The sequence below is a fragment of the Populus nigra genome, chromosome 9 (genome assembly GCF_951802175.1).
Source record: "Populus nigra chromosome 9, ddPopNigr1.1, whole genome shotgun sequence".
Lineage (NCBI taxonomy): Eukaryota > Viridiplantae > Streptophyta > Magnoliopsida > Malpighiales > Salicaceae > Populus > Populus nigra.
Window position 1 is genome coordinate 6,447,677 of NC_084860.1, and position 22,583 is coordinate 6,470,259.

The 22,583-nt window shown below is 36.8% G+C and overlaps 1 protein-coding gene and 1 long non-coding RNA gene across 6 annotated transcripts; one reads left to right on the forward strand and one right to left on the reverse strand.

Moving 5' to 3' along the window:
• The first annotated feature begins 399 nt into the window (after positions 1–399).
• On the forward strand, positions 400–16,878 carry LOC133703603 (probable LRR receptor-like serine/threonine-protein kinase At1g29720). 2 transcript variants are annotated; one of them, XM_062128228.1, is made up of 25 exons: positions 400–533; positions 3,289–3,475; positions 3,610–3,681; positions 3,905–3,976; positions 4,065–4,136; positions 4,262–4,333; positions 4,434–4,505; positions 4,576–4,647; positions 4,740–4,811; positions 4,967–5,032; positions 5,121–5,186; positions 5,628–5,690; positions 5,793–5,858; positions 12,502–12,555; positions 12,636–12,680; positions 13,195–13,238; positions 13,696–14,066; positions 14,159–14,354; positions 14,620–14,640; positions 14,753–14,881; positions 15,054–15,172; positions 15,287–15,497; positions 15,601–15,844; positions 15,959–16,109; positions 16,247–16,878. In XM_062128228.1, the coding sequence occupies exons 1-25, from the start codon at positions 437–439 to the stop codon at positions 16,655–16,657; spliced, it is 3,045 nt and encodes a 1,014-aa protein (XP_061984212.1). In that variant the 5' UTR covers positions 400–436; the 3' UTR covers positions 16,658–16,878. The 2 variants fall into 2 exon arrangements, with proteins under 2 accessions (XP_061984212.1, XP_061984213.1); XM_062128229.1 differs by having other exon boundaries at positions 15,607–15,844.
• LOC133703604 (uncharacterized) lies at positions 15,606–21,662 on the reverse strand. 4 transcript variants are annotated; one of them, XR_009843911.1, is made up of 6 exons: positions 20,849–21,662; positions 20,637–20,691; positions 20,412–20,557; positions 20,172–20,311; positions 19,384–19,510; positions 15,606–19,293 (listed from the first exon to the last, which is right to left on the reverse strand). It is a non-coding gene; the product is annotated as an uncharacterized LOC133703604 (long non-coding RNA). The 4 variants fall into 4 exon arrangements; XR_009843909.1 differs by having other exon boundaries at positions 20,412–20,691; XR_009843910.1 differs by lacking the exon at positions 20,849–21,662 and having other exon boundaries at positions 20,637–20,774.
• Positions 21,663–22,583: the final 921 nt, after the last annotated feature.

Genomic DNA, 22,583 nt, shown 5'->3' on the forward strand with positions numbered 1-22,583 from the left:
AATAACTCTTTAAAAAGAAATAAATCTCTTATCATGTTCGTAAAAAGTTAAAATTGAATTTAAATATCGCCCAGAGAAATGATTTAGAGTGTGTTTAGCAGTGTGGTAATGGTTGCTTTTCAAATAGCTTTTCATGCCGAAATACATGCCAATGATATTTTTTCATTTTTTAAAAATCATTTTTGACATCAGCACATCAAAACGATCCAAAAAGTACAAACCACACTTAATTTTAATAAAAAAAAATTAAAATTTGATCAAACGCAGGTTCAACCGCAGAGCCAAACATGCTATTAGGATACAAGTACGTACGCCCATGGATGTGACGTTTTAAGATTTGGCAAGTATAAATCAAATTAACCTCTCCTTCCCTGCCTGTCTCCTGACGACAAATAAAAAACTTATTCGGGCTTTCGCAGCCAATTTTCAGCACAAGATGTTAATGATGTTTCAGCTTTGCCAAGTCATGGTGATGATCAGTTTCTCGAGCTCTATTACTTTGCTTGCTTCTGATCAGCTGCATCCAGGAGAAGGTAAGAACAACTATTTTTTGTTTTCACAGTGATATATATTGAGATCAGATCAGTGAGGTCTTATAAGTATACAGCAAGTCTTTGAAACTTTCCAACTCATCTGATCAAAACCAAGTGTCAGGACCATTGTACCTTCTCATAAAGTTTTCGTTTTTTCTTTTTTTGTCCATAAACATCAACAGATTTGCTTCTCACTTGTAACCTTTAAAGGCTAAATATCTTTTTATCGCAACTATATATTAAATCTTATATATTATATGGATATAAATATCAATATAAATTATCTTGTGTTTTGGAATCGAAGAAGGATATTTTAATATGTGACTTTGAATAAACTTTTAAGGTGGAATGGAGGAAGGAAATGGTAAATCATTCATATATATATATATATATATATAGAGAGAGAGAGAGAGAGAGAAACTAGAAAACTACGAACAAAAAGATTGAATCAGAAATAGAAAAAAGGATTTCTTTCATAGTTCAAAGAAATATAAAAATAAAACAGATTTATTATTCTAATTTCATGAATTTGAATATTATAAAAGAATTAGAACAAAAACAACAAGGGTGGTTTTATTCCACTTCCATTTTTGTTATTCTATTTATTGTAGAAAGTTTTTTATTTTTTATAAACCTTAAAAGTTATTAATTTTAAAACTGCGCATTTGGACCGGATGAAAGTTTCCCCTTCACTTTCTACTATCATCTTTGTTTGAATTTGGACAACTAGGTTAACAATATTTGGGTCCTCGTTGGGCTTCTCATATCTAATTTATGTGACCCTTTCTAACTATATATATAATATATAGGCTTTTTATTGTTAGAGAAGCTCAAATTATTTATTTATTTAAAAAAAATTATGTTTTCTTTTATTTATTTATTATTAATTTTTTGAAAAAAAGATCATGTTTTCTTTTTGTCTTTTGAGGTGATTGTTTATTTGTACGCCTCTTCTAAACTTTTTAAGAGGTAAGGACAGTAATTTAGCTAGTACCTAACAGTAATTATCAAGTTAGATTGAATGAGATCCAACCCAATATAGTTCAAGCAATATGCACCTTAACTTAATAGTTTATTACCGGATTATGGTGTCTTCTTATACTGCGATGTCGAATATAAAAATTTTGAATATAAAGAAATTAATAATATGGGAATTGACTCAATATAATTCGGTTTAATAAAAATATAGTTTAATTTAAAAAATTTAAGATGATATTTTTTTGTAAATATAAAAAAAACATATAAATTGACTTGGATTAACTTGTCATATCTCTGTCCTAGGTCATGAGACCGTGATAACCCTATAAAAAATAAATAAGAGAAAAATAAAACTCAATTCTTAATCAGTAAAATGTTAAAGGATGAAATTAAAAATAAAATTTAATAACAAAAAAACAACTTTAGTCAACCTAGATTAACTTATCGAACTTGGGTTATGAGACAAGATAATTTCATGAAAAGCAAATTTATAAAAATTATAAAGATTAATTCTCAATATTGAAGGATGCAATTAAAAATAAATTCGATTAAAAAAAAAGTAAAATCTAAGACACATGTCATAAGGCCATAATAGCCCTATAAAAAGCAAATAGAAAAATAATTATGAATTTCAATACCTAGTAAATTCAATGTTGGAGGATAAAAGTAAAAAAATAACTTGAGTCAACTCGAGTTAACCTTTCAAACTTGTGTCAAAAGGTTAGAATAACTTCATAAAAAATAAAACAAATTATAAAATCTAATTTCAATTAACTCAATATTGATGGAGTAACTGGAAAAACAATATTCAATTAAAAAAATAACAAAAAAAATCAAGTTAATCAAATTAATCTACAAAACTCATTGTTTAGGTCATGAAAATAAAATAACCCTATAGAAAAAAATTAAATTTTTTTATAAAACTTAATTTTTAATAAATCTAATATTGAAAAATAAAAATAAAATTATATATAAAAAATCATTATTCCAATTAAAATTGATTTGCGAGGAGGGGTTAGTGAAGTACCCTCGTTTTTCTTTAGTTCTTATTAATTATTATTATATAAAATAATATGAATATAGTTTACTAATTGTATTTCTTGCATTAAACTTCAAGAGACTCGCACAATTAAACAACAATAACCAAAACTTTTTTAAATCTATTTGAGAATGTTTTGAATAGTACACATTCCTCATGAATTATTTTTGTATCTAATTCTGTTTTAAGAAATGACATACTCACTGTAGAATTTAAATTCATGATTTCTTTCTTTCGTTTGATCATACCAATTAAGATACATCTATCGGTATAAATAACAATAAAATAATATTTATACATAACAAATTCTTATAGTAATAATCCACCGATCCAACAATATAATATTTAAACTTAACAATCAATTTAGAGTTTAATTTAGATTGCATTTTATTTTAAATTGATTTAAAAGTTTATATAGTTAAATCTAGTTAAGCAATTGAGTTAACAAATAATATTTTATTTTTAAATTTTATTTAAAATAATATCATTTTAGATTATTTTTTTATAATCAAGATTTTTTTTTTAATTGCAAACAATTTCATTAAAAAAAAACTAAAAAGAATATAATCTTAAGGTTTGACTAGGACGATAAATTAACTTGATTCAAATGGTCGAGGGAGTGTGTGTATAATCGTAATCTATTTACTACTATTATTAATAATAATCTATTTGAGAATGTTTTGAATAGTACACATTCCTCATGAATTATTTTTTTTTAAAAAAAAAAAAACCCACCAGTTGAAGCGTTAAGACAAATCGGTAAGACAGTAGACGAGGATGGCCAACTATCCTTGAAGTTCGACGGTCGTTGTCAACCAAATAGACTCGTTAAGACAGAACTGACTTCTGCTCCACTAGAAGTAAACAGCACCATCGAATGTAACTGCAGCATCACTGATGATAATTACTGTCACATTACTTCATTGTAAGCCTCTTAATTACTTTACATTTTTATGTTTTTCTTTGTTATATATATATATATATATATATATATATATATATATATCTTAGCTTTCCTAAACTGTGACCAATGATGTCTCTCTCCTGCTTGCAATAAAGCCAGCTCAAAGATTACAGTCTTCCAGGCAGGCTTCCTCCGGAATTGGCCAACCTTACTTATGTCCAAAAAATGTAAGAACCCTTAATTAAGGACATATATATGTTTCTGCTTCGAGGCCTCAATTCTGAATCTTGAGATGCCACGATGATAATTAATACTCATCAGATGTTATGTGATTATGAGTTTGCCATTGTCTGTCACAGTTTATATTAAAATTTCAAGCGTTTATATTAATTTTTGGAGCAATTTTCAAGATAGAAAATAATTTTTATACAACAACATTGTCTATGACAGAGATTTTGCTCGCAACTATCTATACGGCACAATTCCGGTGGAATGGGCTTCGATGAAATATCTGTCTTTCATGTAAGCTCATTAATAAATTCACCCCTCATCTGGGTTTATCTTATTTTCTATCTAAGAGTGAGCTTAACACAACTAACCTCTTATACAGCTCGCTTACTGCAAATCGCTTGTCAGGAAATATTCCTGGACACTTGGGAAGTTTTACTGCCCTCACCTACTTGTATGGCTTGAATCTGTTATAGTGCTCTACCTCTAGTTTGAGTTATTCGAATATTGCAAGCAATGCTAGTTTACTTTGTTCTCTAATGGTTATTTCACTCTATCAAATGCAATTATAAAATATAGGAGCCTTGAATCAAATCAGTTTTCTGGTGTTGTCCCGCCTGAGCTTGGCAAGCTTGTCAACTTAAAAACTCTGTAAGACATTTAACTAAATTCTTCATTGTGAAGACTTGCTAGAGATTTCGTTTTCATTAGTTGAAATCTTTGCTTTGATGCCGTGAATTAACAATTGCAGGATACTCTCCGGCAATAAGTTAGTGGGGACCTTGCCAGAGGCACTTGCGCAGATAAAAGACTTGGAGGATTTGTAAGCCCTCACTTATTTTCCTTAAAACACATTTTTTCTCTCTCGATGATTTAACATATTTAATGTGCAGTCGCGTAAGTGATAATAATCTTAATGGCACCGTACCCGAGTTCATTGGGAACTGGACTCAACTTCAACAGCTGTGAGATGTTTATCTTCACAAGATCTTAATTCATTCTAATGCAACATGATACACTTTATTGAGATTTTTTGTTCTTTTCGTGACTAATGAAGTGAATTGTACGCGACTGGATTGCAAGGACGTATACCTCTTGCGATTTTTCATTTGGAAAAGTTGTCTGATTTGTGAGTAAAACCACTTTCTTGTGCTGCATACCTCCTGCTGTATTAATTATTGAAGAATTCTCTGTGTGTGTGAAAGGGAGAGGGGAAGAGAGAGAGAGATAAATGAAGGGAATTGAACATTTAACTTATATTCAAGGTCTCTTACTGTTCTGCAGGAGGATTGCTGATATGCCTGGACCAGAGTTTCAGTTACCTAACTCGTCGATTGCAAGGAAATTCTTGTATGTGAACTGCTTCATAACTTTTCATAGTAAAGTTGAGGATATGTTCTGTTCAGAACTGTTTAACCAACCTGTAACTTGTTGCAAGGGTTCTGAGGAACATCAATTTAAATGGAACAATCCCAGAAAACGCATGGAAAGTGGAAACAACACTGTAAGTGTGAACTTACATCCGCTGCTAAGCAACATAGAATTTCTTTTGATACATTTCAATTCTGCCACATTTTTCATTATGATCTCCATGTACAGCCTGAATCATCAGGTCGTTAGGATAAGTTAAAGATCCTCCATTAATATATAATCCTGGGTATATAATAAGTAAAGTCCTACTAGAGTGAGTAGAAGAATCACAACTAGCTTCTAACATAACATTGACTTATTTTCACAACCGATGAGCTCCTATGAGAAGGTAGTGATTCCAAGCAACTGCAACTCTCCAAGGAAGAAAATAAATAGAGGATTACTTCAAAGAATTTAATAACCTTTAATTATGAGACATATATATTCACCTGTTTATTGCCATTATATTTACAAAGATGTAAGATTTTCTTCAGAGACTGAAGCCTAAAATTTTGTTTGCTGTAATTTCTTGCAGCGACTTAACTTTTAACAAGTTGGTTGGGGAGATTCCTCCTACTACAATACGACGACAGTTTACGTGAGCAATGTTAAAGTCTGATAATTTGAAATTTGGTTATTGAAATCTTATCAAGGATGGCGCAATAAATTATGCTGAAAGTATGAGTGTGGTTCTTACCAGGTTCTTGAGTGGCAACAAGCTGACTGGAACAGTGCAAGACTCATTCCTCCAAAACAGCCAAAATCTGTAGGTTCCTAAATTACACCCATCATTGGATTCAGTACTTATTTGAATATTGATATGCTTGCCTTTTTTCCTTGAAGATCCATGACTAATGCCTGTAAGTTTATGAACTGCGTGACCTTAACTGAATATACAAATATGACATTTGACCTCTCTGCGCTGAAACACAATAATATAACCTGAGAGTGAAGCTGCAAGTAATTAATCTTGATTTTAAAAAAACCGCTTACTTTTAGCGTCTTCTCTGCACTGCAGTCTCACCACTGACAGCACTGTACTCAATTTCGTCATGCTTATTGTCACGGGGTTAAATTTTCCGCAACGAAATTCAACCCAATGCGGCAGTCTAGTCCCGACTAGACTCAGCCTTGCCTCACCCTTTTCGCTCGTGTTTTCCTACGACTATATATTTCGCTCACCCAAGGAGGTTCTCACAGTTGCATCGTCGTAAACAAAGAACAAACACAAGCAAGCACAACAAGATTACAAGAATCCCTCTCAACCTTTATTTATCTCATCAACAAAGGAATACACAACAAGAGTGTGTGTGCTATGCACAAAATCGCATGCTACACAGTAGAGGCTTGGCAGCCTATTTATAAACAGATATGAGTTGCAGGCTCCCCCCATTATCCCCCATTTTCGGGACCCAGTAGAGCACTTCCTCTAACCCATGATCTCATGTTTTCAGGACATAGTGGAGCACTACCTCTTACCCATGATCCCATGTTTCCAGGACTTAGTGGCATGGAGAACACCCCAGTTATGCTCCCACGTTTTGCCTCCCATGAAGTTGCCACTTCCCCCATTTCCTGGCTGTCTACTTGGCAGTCCCAACTGCCTGTTCTGCTGTGTCAGCTACTGACTTAGAAGGTCCAGTATCTAAGTCCCCACGTCCATGCCAAGTCGTAGCTCAAAGACTCGTATAGATCATTGCACGCTGCTTGCCGAATTCGTTTCTGCCTATGCAAGGTTGCCGCTGTCCATTGCTGCCGAATTCTAGGCAGTGTGCTTTCATTGGCGCGTCCCCGCGCCTAGAGACCTAACAAACCACCCCCACTAGAAGAGTCTGACACCCTCATCGGAATAGACGTGAGGTAGTCTTGTATTTGGTCCTCAAATTGCCATAAATCTGTATCCTTTTCCCACGAAACCTCCTCATTTTTCTTCCATTTTATCAAGAATTCTGTCCGCCGATTCTTTCGATGTTGGCCGAGTCTACGATGATCCATAATCTTGACAATACCATCGTCAAATTGTTTATGAATCGTAAGAGGAGCTTGTTGTGACTTACTTCTTTTCGGATCCTCGTGATCTTCATAAAAAGGCCGCAAGTAACTTACGTGAAAAGTAGGATGAAGCTTCAGCTGTTCGGGCAGCTTCAATCTGTATGCGACAACCCCTACCTTTTCAATGATCTCAAAAGGCCCGTCATATCTTGGCACCAACCCTCGGTGCTTCGTCGTCCCCACAATTTTCTTCCAAATTTGCGGAGTTAACTTGAGCAACACTTGTCACCCACACTGAATTCCATTAATCTTCGCTTTTGATTGGCATATTTGAGCATCCTTTTCCTTGCCTTACGCAAGCTATCTTGGGCTTGCTCAAACAGTTCCTGCCGTTCCATCGCAAACCTGTACGCCGTTGGACTCTTCCCACCCGATATCTGCACTGCAATTTCCGCAGGAGTTTTGAAGATTATAGCAAAACTGCGCACTATCCAGCAACTCCATCCAGTTTCGCTATGTCGCTGTTACGTAGTGTCTCAAATATTCCTCCAGCAAAGCATTTATTCTTTCCGTCTGTCCATCAGTTTGCGGGTGATTGGCAGTCGAAAACTTCAGCCTTGTTCCCATCATGTTGAACAATGTTGTCCATAATCTGCCCGTGAATCTCACATCACGATCACTTACAATGTCAGAAGGTACTCCAAAGTACTTCACCACGTTACGGTAGAATAATTCAACGGCCACTTCGGCTGTACACACCGTCGGGGCAGCGACAAACACCGCATACTTAGTGAATCTGTCCACAACAACCATGATTGTGTTCATGCCATCCACCTTTGGAAAACCAACAATGAAATCCATTGAGACCGATACCCAAGGCCTTTCTGGAATCAGCAGCGGCTGTAACAAGCCTGCCTCACGCTGCTGTAAAGTCTTGTCTTGTTGGCACACTAGACAAGTCCTAACATAAAGTTCTACATCTTCCTCCATCTTCGGCCAATAATAAGTCTGCGACAGGAGAGCAACCATCCTTTCTCTACCTGGATGTCCAGCCCACTACGAATCATGAGTCTCCATCAATAAGTGTTTCCGCAGCTCTCCCTTTGGCACGAAGATTCGACCCCCCCTTTGCATAGAGTAGGTCCTGTTCCAACCAATACCTCCGTATTGTCCCTTCTTGTACAAGCTCAACCAATTTCTTGTATGCTGCATCCTCCCCTGCAGCTTGACGAAGTTGACACAGCATGTCCGACTCCACCTGAACAATAGCAAGAACAGTAGCGATTACTTCGCGTCTGCTAAGTGCATCCGCAACCTGATTGTGGCTTCCTGGTTTGTGCTTCCATACAAAATCATATTCGGCCAAGAATTCCTGCCACCGAGCTTGTCGCTGCGACAATTTCTTCTGCGTCCAGAAGAATGTGTTGGCAACATTGTCAGTCTTGACAACAAATTTCGGCCCCAACAGATATACTCTCCATATGCCAAGGCAGTGCACTACTGCCGTCATTTCTTTCTCGTGCGTCGAGTAATTCTGTTCCGCGTCATTTAGCTTCCGACTCTCGAAAGCAACCGGATGTCCTTCTTGCACCAGCACTCCATCAATAGCCCTATCCGAAGCATCAGTATGCACTTCAAATGGCTTCTCAAAATCAGGCAGCCCCAAGACTGGAGCTAACGCTACCGCTGTCTTTAGCTTCTCAAAAGCTTGCTGGCGGTTAACCGTCCATTCCCATCTCTGATTCTTCTTGAGAAGATCCGAGAGAGGAGTTGTCTTCTTGCTATAACCCTCAATGAATCGTCTGTAGTAGTTTGTAAGCCCCAAAAATGACCTCAATTCCGGGACTGATTTTGGTGCTGACCATTCAACGATGGCTTGAATCTTCCGTGGATCCATCTTCACCTGTCCTTCTCCAATCAAGTGGCCTAAGAACATAATTTCAGCTTTTGCAAACTCACACTTTTCTCTCTTTACATACAATTCATATTCTCTCAATCTATTTAGGACTTTAGGGAGATGAGTTACATGATCTTCAATGCCTCTACTATAGATTACAATGTCATCTAAGTAGACTACAATAAAATTGTCTAAGAAATCATATAACACGTCATTCATGAGATTACAAAATGTTGCTGGAGCATTTGTTAGGCCAAATGGCATAACTAGAAACTCATAGGAGCCATACCTTGTCACACAAGTAGTTTTATGCTCATCACCATCAGCAACCCGCACTTGCCAAAACCCCAATCGCAAGTCCAATTTCGTAAAGATTGAGGCTCCACACATTCTGTCCATCAAATCCTGAATTAAAGGAGCAGGATATTTGTTTTTGATTGTTACCTTGTTAAGTACTCGGTAGTCCACACACATGCGAAGGCTTCCATCCGCCTTCTTTTGAAACAAAACCGAAGCACCATACGGAGCCTTGGAAGTTCGAACAAACCCTGAGTCAATCAGCTCTTCCAATTGTTTCCTCAATTCTGCCAATTCCCTTGGCGACATTCGATAAAGGGCTTGAGATAGTGGCTTTGCCCCTGGCACCAGCTCAATTCGATGGTCAATGGCCCTCCTAGGCGGGAGTTTCTTCGGTAGCTGAGGCGGCATCACATCTTCGAATTGCTGCAGCACGCTAGCAATTTCTTTGGCACCTCACCACAATGGTCTGCCTTCTCGTCAACTATTGTTGCCAGAAACACTTCCCCTCCTTTCCGTAATGATTTATCAATAGCAATTGCCGAGACCAAGCTCTTCCCCTTTTTCACCACATTCGCAGCTGCGACGTTACAATATGGGACGAAACATGGGCATCCCTCACTTGAAATCATCATTCCATTGAGATAAGGCATCAAGACAACCTTGGCTTTTCATAAGAAATCAAGGCCAAGAATAATATCGTAATCGTCAAGATTTACGACCAGCACATCATGCTTACCTCTCCACTGATCCAGCGTTATCGGCACATCGTAAGACATCCCAGCAATCCTCTGTGCCTTCGAGTTTACTGCCTTCATGGATGTGTGGCTGTCACTCAGCCGCAGGCCAAGTTCTTTCACCAGCCGATCTGCCACAAACGTGTGGGTTGCGCCTGAATCCAGCATAGCATTCACGTCTTTGCCATTTATCACAATCTTCACATACAATAGATTGTCCGTAGCCCCTGACTTCCCTTTCCGCAGTGCATCAATCCTCGCCAAGTCTTTATCGAAAGGGCGGGTTTCGGCAGCCCCATCCCCTGATTTAGCTACCAGGCAGTTTATCACATGCATAGGATTGACGTGCGTAACTACCCCTTCCCCCTCATCGCTATCCCCGGCCCGAATAGCATTCAACTTCTCCCTCTTTGGACATTCCCTCGCAAAGTGAGGACCATCACAAATGAAGCAAGTAAAGTTCGGTTTAGTACTCTTACCTTGTGCACCCATAAACTTGGCCTTGCCCTTCTCCGCGACAGTAGCCCTCGATGCACCCCCACCGAACTTCTTCCTCGTTCTTTCCTCCTTGTTTCTTCCTTTAGACTTGAAGGAGGTTGATGTATAGCCCTCTCTAGTAGTTGATTTAAAATCAATCAAGTTGTCAGCAGCAGCAATAGCGGAGGACAGATCCTTTACGTTCTGTTGCCTTAGTTCCGCTTGCGCCCAAGTTTGCAATCCAAACATGAAGTTGAATAACCTGTCCTCCTCAGACATATTCTCGATGTCGAGAATCAAAGAACTGAAAGACTTAACATAATCACGAACTGACCTGTCATGTTTGAGTCTTTTAAGTTCCTCCCGCGCAATCCACGATGTATTGTTCGGAAGGAACTGCTCTTTCAGCTCCTGCTTGAGACAATCCCACGTCTCAATCTTTGGACGTCCAGCACTTAAGTCCTCTTTGGTTCTCGTTCGCCACCAAAGCTTCGCATCACCCGTGAGATACATCACGGTAAGATCCACTTGTTCAGCCGCGCCAATCTTCGCAACACTAAAGTATTGCTCCATATCCCACAAGAAATTCTCCAGCTCTTTGGAACTTCTTGCTCCACCAAAACACTTTGGTTCAAGCACTTTAGGTTTCGAATTACTTACCCCACTAGGAGCGTTTGACACTGCCCTCTTTAGAATGGCAATCGTCTCTTCGGCAGCAGCCAATCGTTCACTTGATTCTGCCGCAAGAGAAATATACAGGCTCTCAGCCCTTTCAGCGCTTTCCATAGCTTCCTTCAAGCGATCCATAATAGAACGTTCTTCGTCTTCTTCATCCGACCCTATCAAAGTCTCAAGACGCATCAACCGTTCCCGAATAGCTTCCATGACTTCTACTGCACGTTGTTAGAATCAACCGTGCTCTGATACCAATTGTCACGGGGTTAAATTTTCCGCAACGAAATTCAACCCAATGCGGCAGTCTAGTCCCGACTAGACTCAGCCTTGCCTCACCCTTTTCGCTCGTGTTTTCCTACGACTATGTGTTTCTCTCACCCAAGGAGGTTCTCACAGTTGTGTGTTTAAGTTCATTCACAGTTTCCCCCTTTCCTATTATCTTTAAGTTGTGTGTTTCCACCCCCTTCGCACTGAGTTAGTGTTTGGTAACATGGTTGAAGACAAATTAGGAGTCAAAACTTTATTTAATATATTTTGATGTAAAAGAGAGGTTTTGATTGGAATTGTATTAGTTAGTTACAATTAATAAATTATTGTGTCAATATCAAATATATTAAACACAATTGGCTTTTCTAAATAATTTTTTTTTCATTAAAGTGCATATATAAAAAATATCATATTTACACTATTTAAAAAGTCATATTATCAATTTGGCTTTTCTAAATAGTTTTTTCCTTTAAAGATGCTCTCATAAAAGGAGGATAATGAGTTGACATGTATGTCATCATCTTCTCTTATTGCCTTTATTTGGGCCCTCAGATTGGCTATCACAACAATAATTTGTTCTTAAACCAACTTCTGATTGATTGTTGATGGCGGGCTCGAGATAGATCGTAGAATGCCTATGATAGAGATACTATAACCTGCTCTAATATCTCGGGTCGTAGTCATGGGGATATCTGATTCCTATCGGATACACCAGTTGCTCCAGCTTATTTAATCTAAATTAATACAACTTACTTGTCATCAATTCCATAAAAAAAAATCAATTTTCTCAAAATTTTCTACTTAAAAATAAAATTGACAAACTATGATTAATACCTATTAAATAATCTATCAATTCTAGCATATCAATTCTAAATAAAATTAATAAACCATTTCCCTTAAAAACAATTAAATCTTAGTCGTCCAAGCCATCACCATCAATGAGACAAACCATTATATGAAAGCTAGTGCATTTCTAGTGCTTGCATCGTGAAGTTTATATATTCTCTTTATTTGCTAACCTTGTGGAAGTTTGTATTTAGATTTATGATTTTCTTGATCTTTTCCAGTGATGTTTCGTACAATAACTTTTCACAGCCACCAAGATGCAGCAGCAGTAACGAGTAAGGATATTGTTCATAAATTTTTGAAATTGGATATTCTTGGTGATTTTGAAACTGAATGATTTGAGTTTATAAATCAGGAATAATATAAACTGGTTTCGAAGCTCGTCCAGCTATAATAACTTGTAAGGCTCTTCTTTTATACTCGGTGGACTGCAATGTTTTTCGTATTTATATTTCTGGAGATGAAATTTAGCAATAGAGATTCTGCTGTATGTGATTTCAAAAAATCCCACAGGGTCAAAAGAATTCCTTGAATGTTGCCGAGTCATGGATGGGCTACAAAAGGATAGTAGAGAACCCAAAATGCATAGCAAATTTTGATTGTGTCTACGAATCCTCACTAGTAGAGTACAGAGTTGCAGAGACAGATACAATTACTTCGGATAAACTATACTGCATCTTTAAATCCTACCTAAGCAGAATAGATAGATATCCAGAATTAATTTATGCTCAGAGTATAATGCTTATCATTTTTTAAAAGAGCAAACACATCTTTAATAATTTCCTTGAGAGATACAATTTTTTTAAGCATGTTTTGATTCTGATTCCGAGGCTTTTTTCTGATACCAGATTCTTAGAATTCAATCTACAAAACCATTTATTATTCTAACATACTATAATTTCCATGATATACAGAAGCGATCTTCTTCCATGCTCAGAGATATCTCGGTGCCCAAAATGTATGTTCTTTTATTTTTATTTTTCATAATAAGAACTTGCGCACTTCATAAAATCCGAGTGTGCCATTAAAGTTTATCCATGTACCATATTTATTTGTGTACTTCAATGTTTGAATGACATTGATGATTGTTAGCTTTTTAATTAGATTCTATCTCGAAAAACTAATAAGGTCAATTCATGGTCACTTTGTTGGAAAATTTATACATCAAAACGTGGTTTGAAGTAGAACTTGACCACTGGTTTCACCGTCAAAGACCAAAAGTTGACAGAAGGAATTCATTGAGTTGAACTAATCTGACAATGGCAAGCCACTTGATGAAGTGTTGACCAGTGACTAATCATAGTTTTGAAGCTTTGTAGTAAAGTAAACTCATTCCCCATTGATATGCTTCTATAAGTATGACAAAACGGAAAATTGAAACATGTCTAATGGTATACTAGTTTTATGTGCTGCAGATTATCGTTCATTCCATATAAACTGTGGTGGACAAGATGTAAAGGATGGGAAAATCTTGTATGAAGGTGATCAAGATAGTGGAAGTAATGCTGCTGCAAGGAGTTATAATAGATCAGGATCAAACTGGGGTTTCAGCAGCACAGGAGATTTCATGGATGATAACAATTTCTATGATAACACATATACGCTTCAATCAAATTCAACTGGATTGTATGCAACAGCACGTAAAACTCCCCTGTCTATCACTTATTATGGATATTGTCTAGAAAATGGGAATTACACTGTCAGACTCCACTTTGCTGAGATACAATTCACAGATGAAAAACTGTACAACAAAGTTGCAAGGCGTGTTTTTGATATTTACATTCAGGTAATTAATTACCTTTTCCTTCCGAAGAGATTGTGGATGTCCTTTTTTTTCTTTTTCAAAGGAACCCTTTTGAGTAGGAAACTTTGTTCCAGGGAATACAAGTGCAAAAGGACTTTAACTTTACAGAGGAAGCCAAAGGATCTAGCAGAAATTTCACAATACCATTCAACACCACTGTGACAGACCGTACCCTGGAGATCCGATTATACTGGGCTGGAAAAGGCACTACTAGCATTCCAAGAAGAGGAAATTATGGTCCTATAATTTCTGCTATATCCGTATGTTCAGGTATGTTACATGTTCTTTTTCTGCCTCTCATTTGAAACTTACAGACTTCAAGGAGTTTAATTTATACAGTAGAAGTACACCATTGAATTCATTTCTATTTCAATTTTATGAGCTTTCTGGGTTTTTTTTTAAACACATTTAATGTGTCTCATAAACCAATCTGCATAAGTGATTAGCCTGATTTTTGTTGTCACTGTAACTGTAAGCTTCTTCCACTCACTTCATTATCCCATCTAAGAATCTTTCCATGATCTGTGGTTTTCAGGTTACAGAACTTATTGTGAAGGTGAGAATTGAATTGTGCTATAGTGGTCGGGTGTCTTTACAGCGTTAATGTTCATTATCCATTTGATGGGATGTTTAGCCTTCTTTGCGTTTGCAATTTTGTTTAATATCAGAACCTGAGGAAGCAAGTAAGAAACCTATTGTGATCGGAGTTGTCACTTCAGCAGCATTCCTTATTTTCTTGGTAATGGGTGTCATTTATTGGAAGCTCTGCTATGGAGACAAAAACACAAGAGAACGAGGTACTGTAAAATCAGTCATTTCCGCACACTGAGTCTTCTCTTAATTTTCTAAATAATGGCGAATCACACTAAAGAATGCGCGTAGTGCATGGATATATGATGTTCAAGCATTTCTATTATTTCACGATGTGTCTCCTGACTGTCATCCTCCCATACCAACTGCCGCGTGCAGAGCTTAAAGGGCTAGATTTGAAAACTGGTTCCTTCACCTTGAGGCGGCTAAAAGCGGCCACTGACAATTTCAATTCAGAAAACAAGATTGGAGAGGGTGGTTTTGGATCCGTATACAAGGTTTTTCATCTAATGAATTTTTCATATTATCACAATTTTATTATTGGAATCATGCATGGGTGAATCCGCCCCAAAAACACTAGCATTTAGATGCGTGATTGACTTCCAATGCAGGGTGAATTAGCAGATGGTACTATTATTGCTGTTAAGCAGCTATCTCCAAAATCCAGGCAAGGAAACCGTGAATTTGTGAACGAAATAGGCATGATATCTTGTTTACAGCATCCCAACCTTGTAAGGCTTTATGGATGCTGTATTGAAGGAGACCAGTTGCTTCTGGTGTACGAGTACATGGAAAACAACTCCCTCTCTCGTGCACTTTTCGGTAACCATAGTAGCATTTGTTGATAAATTTCAAGTAGAATATATTGTTTATAACACTGCATCAACTAGCAAACATGAAATGATCTTATCAACAATCCTATTAGGAGCAGGTTCCGAAACAAGTTTTCTGACGTTGGATTGGCCTACAAGGTATAAGATATGTGTTGGAATAGCCAGAGGTTTAGCATTTCTCCATGAAGGATCTGCAATCAGGATTGTTCACAGGGACATCAAAGGTACAAATGTATTACTGGACAAAGATCTAAATGCCAAGATATCAGACTTCGGTCTAGCCAAACTCAATGAAGAGGAGAACACTCATATTAGCACTCGAGTTGCTGGAACTATGTAAGTTGTATTGAGACTAATTTAATTCCTGAACTTTATTGATAGTAATACTCCTCAAGTCTCTGAAGGGCACTAATTCTGCATTGTTTTTTTAAAAAAAAATATATATTTCAGAGGATATATGGCTCCAGAATATGCACTGTGGGGCTATCTAACAGATAAAGCAGATGTTTATAGTTTTGGGGTTGTCGCCTTAGAAATTGTCAGTGGAAAGAGCAACTCAAGTTACAGGCCAGAGAACGAAAATGTTTGTCTTCTTGACTGGGTAAATCATCGTCAGTCTGTTTCTGTTGCTATCCTGAATCATTGACGCATGAGGCATCAGTTCTCAATGCAAAACATGGTACATTTGGTCAAATATCTTAGCTTCCTTCTTATTTGTCTTTGAAATTGTCGTCACAGGCCCATGTATTGCAAAAAAAGGGAAATTTAATGGAGATAGTGGACCCAAAGCTGCAGTCTGAATTCAACAAGGAAGAGGCTGAGAGGATGATCAAATTGGCTCTCTTATGCACCAATGCATCTCCATCTCTAAGGCCTGCAATGTCAGAAGTGGTGAGCATGCTTGAAGGACAGACCAGCATCCAGGAGGTGACCTCAGATCCTAGCATTTATGGTGATGATTTACACTCCAAACGTCTCAAAGGCCACTATCAGCAGGTCACAGACCAGAGTTTAAAAAGCACACAAGACCTCTTTCCTCCATCTGATAAATCATGGATTGGAAATTCCTCTACATCTGCCCATGATCTCTACCCCATCAATCCCGAGTCCATAAGTTTAAACCTCAGTGAAACCTCGTCTTTAATTTGAATAAAGCCAAAGACATGCTTGGAGCTTCATAATCAAGATTTAGACGCCTACACAACGTTTTATTGCTTACCATCCATCTTGGTATGCTTATGGATTTATAATTCTATATATTTAAACGGTCTCTGAAAGCTATCTCCGTGGTTGTGAGAATTCAGAGCCCAAGGCACCTTTCCTGGCCAGTGGTTATTACTCCCGATTTATGGGGATGGATATTTTGAATATTTTTAATAAAATTTAGATTTAAAGAAGGAATCAGCTTGTTTTTGTATGAGATTTTTGAAAAATGGTGTACTATAATGAAAAAAAATGTTTATTTACTTGACTGATGAAAACTGAAAGTTGGTATATCAATGTTGCAATGTTTTTTAATAAATGCCAAAGTACACGTATACAAAAAAAAAGCAGTAACTAACAGAGTTTGGATGAAAGTGCTTGATTAGAATTCTTAATTAAGTTGGTGTATTTAAACAAAATTAAAATAAAATTCATGCATTTGATTGATAAAAAGGTGTAAAATTGGTGTACTGTTAATGCAATTATCCCTTGTTTATGTTGTGTTATAATTTTTCTTTATTAAATGGTACGACAATTTTGTTTATGTTTATACTGTTCGCATATTAAATGGTACGACAATTTTGTATAATTTAAATTTTAATTATTGTAAAAACAAAATTAAAAGAATTAAAATTGATATTGATAAAAATTATTGAGTGCATGAATACTCATTATAATATATTGTGTTGACTTAGTGTGTTTAGAAATTTCAAGGTAGTTATGGAAATTAAGTGGTAAGTTGTGAATTATGAAAAGTTGTATATGCAATGCAATGTGGAAAATATTAGCATATTAAATAAAATTAAAGATTTGACTAAGTTAAAAGACTGGGAATGAGTCAAATAAAATAAATAATACTTTAACTAAAAGAAAAATGATGCTAGTAAAAGTTGTTGTTGTGTAATAATGTCAATGTAAGGGTTATGAGTCAAGCTGACGGTAAACTTTGATGTAAAGAAATCTAATATGGTATTGTGTATTATTGTAAAACAAGGAAATTAATATATAAGATTGTCCCTTCCACATAATGCGGCATCCCCGTGAAAATAAAATATATACTCTTATATATATTATCTTCTATCTATCAGGTAAATATAGAGAGATAAGAAATTCTTGTCTTCTATTAGTAAAAAAAAAGAATGGAAGTTGCGACCTAATATTTTGGTCACTAAGAACCCTAACTAGTCTTAGAGATTGGGTACGAAGACTGATTACGTAACAAGAAGATATTAGTACCCCAAATACACCCTACCTAAGGTAAGCTGCATTGTTTTATTGTCTGATAAAATATAAGGTCTTGTCATGTTTTCTAGTTGTTTGTTCGTTTATGATTTAAGAAAAGTCCTCCTCGGTAAGGAGGTTCTTATCTTATCGGGTAAAAACCTAACCATTCTAAAGTTAATAAAAAAACTATCTTTTTAATATCGAGACTACGCCTTACGTATAAGTGCGTAATCTTTAATATTAAAAGAAAACAAAATGCATTTTTTTTTTAGAATTTTTGAAATATTGGCTTAGTTCTCGTGGCTTTAATAAACTGGTTATTAAAGTAAAAATACATGCTAATATCTATTTTTTGAATTTCATATGAAAAATATAATTTTTTTTTAAGATACTTGGCCGTATGCTTGAAAATAAAAACATTTTGTTTTATTTTTTCAATGTTTTGATGAATATTAGGTATTTTAATATTGAATTTGTATCTTTACGGTATAAAAATACAAACCAATACTAATCAAAATTCAATAAAAAAATTTATGGAAAATCACAAATAATTTTGAAATAATTTTTTGAAGAATTTTTTTTACGGGCTGAACCCAACCCGGCCCGGACCATATGGCTGGGCTGGACCTAGTTGGGCTAGTGACCTGGCTGGACAGATAAGAGGCATATGTTAGTTTCCTCACGCGTGCATGCTCAAACTACTGTTCAAATGAATTATAATTCAATTGAACAGTAAAGAGCAATCATTACTGTTCAACTGAATTATAATTCACTTGAACAGTAAAACATAACAATGAAAGAACAAATGCATGCATTTATAGTTTTGAAACTCGACCCGGTCATCGACCCGGTCAAGTGATCGGGTCACGGGTTAGATGGTCAACCCAAAAAAACACCTATAAAAAAACATCAGAAAGAGTTTGTTAAGTAAATATTCAGTCCCATGATGTGCCAATTCAATCAATTCAAATTCAGTAATAAGGAATGAAGTGGCAAAAATCAGTTGAGAATCTTCATTAAATCATCTGTAGAAAATAAATAGCAATGCCACTAGATATATTAAATACAGCTTAATGATGGCAGCACAAGATACACCATTAAATGAGTGGTTAAATCAGCACTATAACTACAATGTTATCTTTAGTAGCACAACAGCTTACCTTATTTTCATCACCAGCATGGACATCTTTCTGCTCAATGGAACCAGAGATTTCTTGGCACATTGAACCAATAATATCGTTGTAGTCCTCTAAAGATACACCCAAAGATTTCACAGCCTGTATCAAGTAAGGTTTAACCTTTGTAGCACAGGTTTCAAGTACTTTCTCTCCCAACTTTTGGGCAACAGGTAGAGCTTCCTGCGAAACAGTAAAAACGGTTAGTTCATTCACAGAAACCGATGGAAATAAACAGAGTGCTTGTGCCATGAACTGATAGAAATAGTTCACCTCATCACCCTTTTTCACACTAGCTAAAAAGGGTGACCGTTATTCCACAGAGATATCTTCACTTTCTTTTAAGACAAGGGACATGATGGTCTCCATTGATGAAAGGACATTTTCAGGATGATAATCCCTGAAAAAAAGAATAAATCATCAATAGAAACAAATTAAAGACAAAACAGTCACCATTCAACAGACAATCATTTCCCGATTCATATAACATTACACAGCACACCAGCAATGTTCATTTGGAATTACACGCATATCACCCCAGCAATGTTCATTTGGAACTACACGCATAAAATAAATTTAGCTCAATTAAAAAGCAAGAGCAGATAATATTATCAATACACGGGTTTGAGCCCATTACACATTCCATAGTGTAGCCATGGACCATGTTGGACTGGAAATTCATCACAAAATACAACATTAAGCATTGCATATGTTGTCATTTTGCAGATTTAAATAAATCAAACAATTAACTCAAAAAACCCCCACATTACCTACATTACTACAGCAAGACCAAAAGTAATCCTTAAATCAATGCCAAATGAATTCCAATGTGACCTCTAAAAATGCTACGTCACCCAAAGCCTCAAGGGCCAGCCAGCCACGATCATGCATATGAGACACAGAAGACAATCAAGCAAAAAGCGAGAATATTTGAGCATAATATTTCTTGCAAAAAACATATAATCTTCAGGGTAATTTTCAGGGCACATAGCTAAAGGAAGCAACTGAAATTACAAGACGAAAGGGAGCAACTGAAATTCAAAAAGACAAAAGGAAGCCACCAAAATCAACAAGACACTGCACTTTCTCCGCGGCCACCATCGACACCTGACACTTCATTCCTTATTACTGAGCAGAGGACGTCTCTTTTTGGCGTCTCTGTTCTTCTTTCTTCTTATTCTTTAATTCCTTCTTCAGTGCACTGCAAGAGTAGCAACATACCCAAAAGCCACAATCAATCCATCACTGAAAAAAAATAGAAAACAGAATTTTCAGTAAGAACAAATGAGAGAGAGACTAACTTTTTGCTTATGGTTTTCTCGCCGGGAGCAGAAACGTCGGTCTCCCCCATTGTTAAATCAGAAAGAGACAAGGCACGCAGTTCAGCTGTTCGATAGACTGAGGGGGGAGGGGGGCGACTGACTGGTTGTGTTTTGCTATCATTGTGCTTAATTCCATATTCGAAAACAAATTGTTTCAACGGTCAAGAATAAAGAAAACAGAGAGTGAAAGAAGGAGATTCAAACCTTTTTCGCAGAGAAACAATAGCGATCAATAGTCAAGACATCCTCTGCTCCTCAGCTGGGTTTCAAAGAGTTGAGTTAATTAGGTTTGCAAATTGTAACTGATATTGCTTCGTTCTTCTTTACTCTTCAGTTTCAGTGTTTTGGCCTTTTAAAAGGCTAAAATAACTTCGTTTAATGACTGTCAAATTAAAAAAAAATTGATCAGGTCTCACCTGGGTTTAACCGGGTCCCGAGTCGACCCATTAGGTTGATCGGGTTTTTCCGGATCAATTTCCAAACGGGTTTTTTCCTCCATCCGGACTAGTCTCAGGCCCGGGTCGGCCGGGTCCCGGGTCGGCCCGCTGGCCGGTCCGGGTCTTAAAACTCTGCATGCAATGACAGAAAAAATGCAACGTGAAGAGAAATGTATGAAGCTTACCTGGTAACTGAGACAGACGAAGACGATGGCGATGAAACTGCTGCGCAGGATCGCTGGTGACTGGTTCTGGGGACGATGAAAACGATCAACGCTGTGTCTTTTTTCTTCTAGTTTTTCTCTGTTTTTTTTTTTTTGTGTTAGTTCCCAGTCTTCATTTTTTCTTCATCCCTCTGTGTGCTTCCCCTGTTTTTTTCTCTGTTCAGCTGGTTTGCGTCTGTCTTTTCCTTCTGGTCTCTGTTTTTTTTTTTGTGCTTTCTACTCTCTTTAGTTCTTTTTCTTTCTTTCTCCTTCCTTTTTCCTCCTCTGTCCTCCCCTGCTTTTCTTCCCTTTCGTTTCTCTGCGGTCGTTCCCTCCCCTCTGTTTTTCTTTCTGGTGCAGCTGATGCTCGTGCGTTGGCTGGCCAATGCTTCTCTCTGTTTCTTTTTTATTCTCCCTCTTCCCCCTCCGTTTTTCGTTCGTCTCAACCCCCCCTCTCTCATGCCTGTCTCTCCTCTGGCTATAGATGCATGCTTTTATTGCAGAAAGATGGTAACGGCTGGCGTGCATCATGGTGGCGAGGGATAACAGCTGTGAGACGTGCTCCTTGATTGAAGCGGCTCCACTGCTAACGCCTGCATTGCCTTTACTGCAGAAACCGTCGCGAATGAAGAAGGCGATAAACAGTTGTCAAGGAAACGGCGCTGTTTTTCTAATTCAAAATGAATATTTCTGATTTGGTCCTTGGATGTTTTTACAATTTTATAATCAAGGCCCCAGATAAATTGTAATTGGATCCCTTGATTTTAACGTCGTTTCACAATACCATTCAACACCACTGTGACAGACCGTACCCTGGAGATCCGATTATACTACATCTTTTATCCAGAATTAAGTTATGCTCAAAGTATAATGCTTATCATTTTTAAAAGAGCAAACACATCTTGAATATTTTACTTGAGAGACAATTTTTTTAAGCATGTTTTGATTCTGATTCCAAGGCTTTCACTACACCATTAAACATTTTTACGAACGAATTCATTCCGTCGGTATAAGGCACGCAATTCACCGATAAAATTTTTCCCGACAGCCTCACCGACGGAATACGTTTGTCGGAATATTGATCGTCGGTAATTTCTCGTTCCATCGCTAATTCTGTCGGCAATAAAAAATCAAACACCGACAATCTTACAGACGGCGAAGCGCGCCAAAATTTTTTTCCCGCAAGAACTTTACTGACGGAATCATTCCATCTATATTGTCAACGGTAATCACCGACGAAATATCCATCGGTGATTGTGGCATGGACGGTAAATATTTCAGAACTCTCTGTCAAATACCGACGAAATATATTTTGTTGGTAATAGTAATGGTAAACACCGATGGAATATATCCATCAGTGATTGTGGCATGGGTGGTAATTTTTTTGCAACTCTCGGTAAAATACCGACGGCCTGGTTCCGTCTGGAAAACCATCGGTATTTATGTAAAATATTTATAAAAAAATATTTATTAATAGTAAAAAAACTAATTAACCAAATAAATAACCAAAT

Excerpts from the sequence above, each read along its gene's own strand:
- LOC133703603 (XM_062128228.1), top strand. The coding sequence starts at position 437 with ATGTTAATGATGTTTCAGCTTTGCCAAGTCATGGTGATGATCAGTTTC. Across the intron at positions 5,187-5,627 it reads TGGAAAGTGGAAACAACACT|CGACTTAACTTTTAACAAGT; the intron begins GTAAGTGTGAAC and ends AATTTCTTGCAG. Across the intron at positions 15,845-15,958 it reads ACTCGAGTTGCTGGAACTAT|AGGATATATGGCTCCAGAAT; the intron begins GTAAGTTGTATT and ends TATATATTTCAG.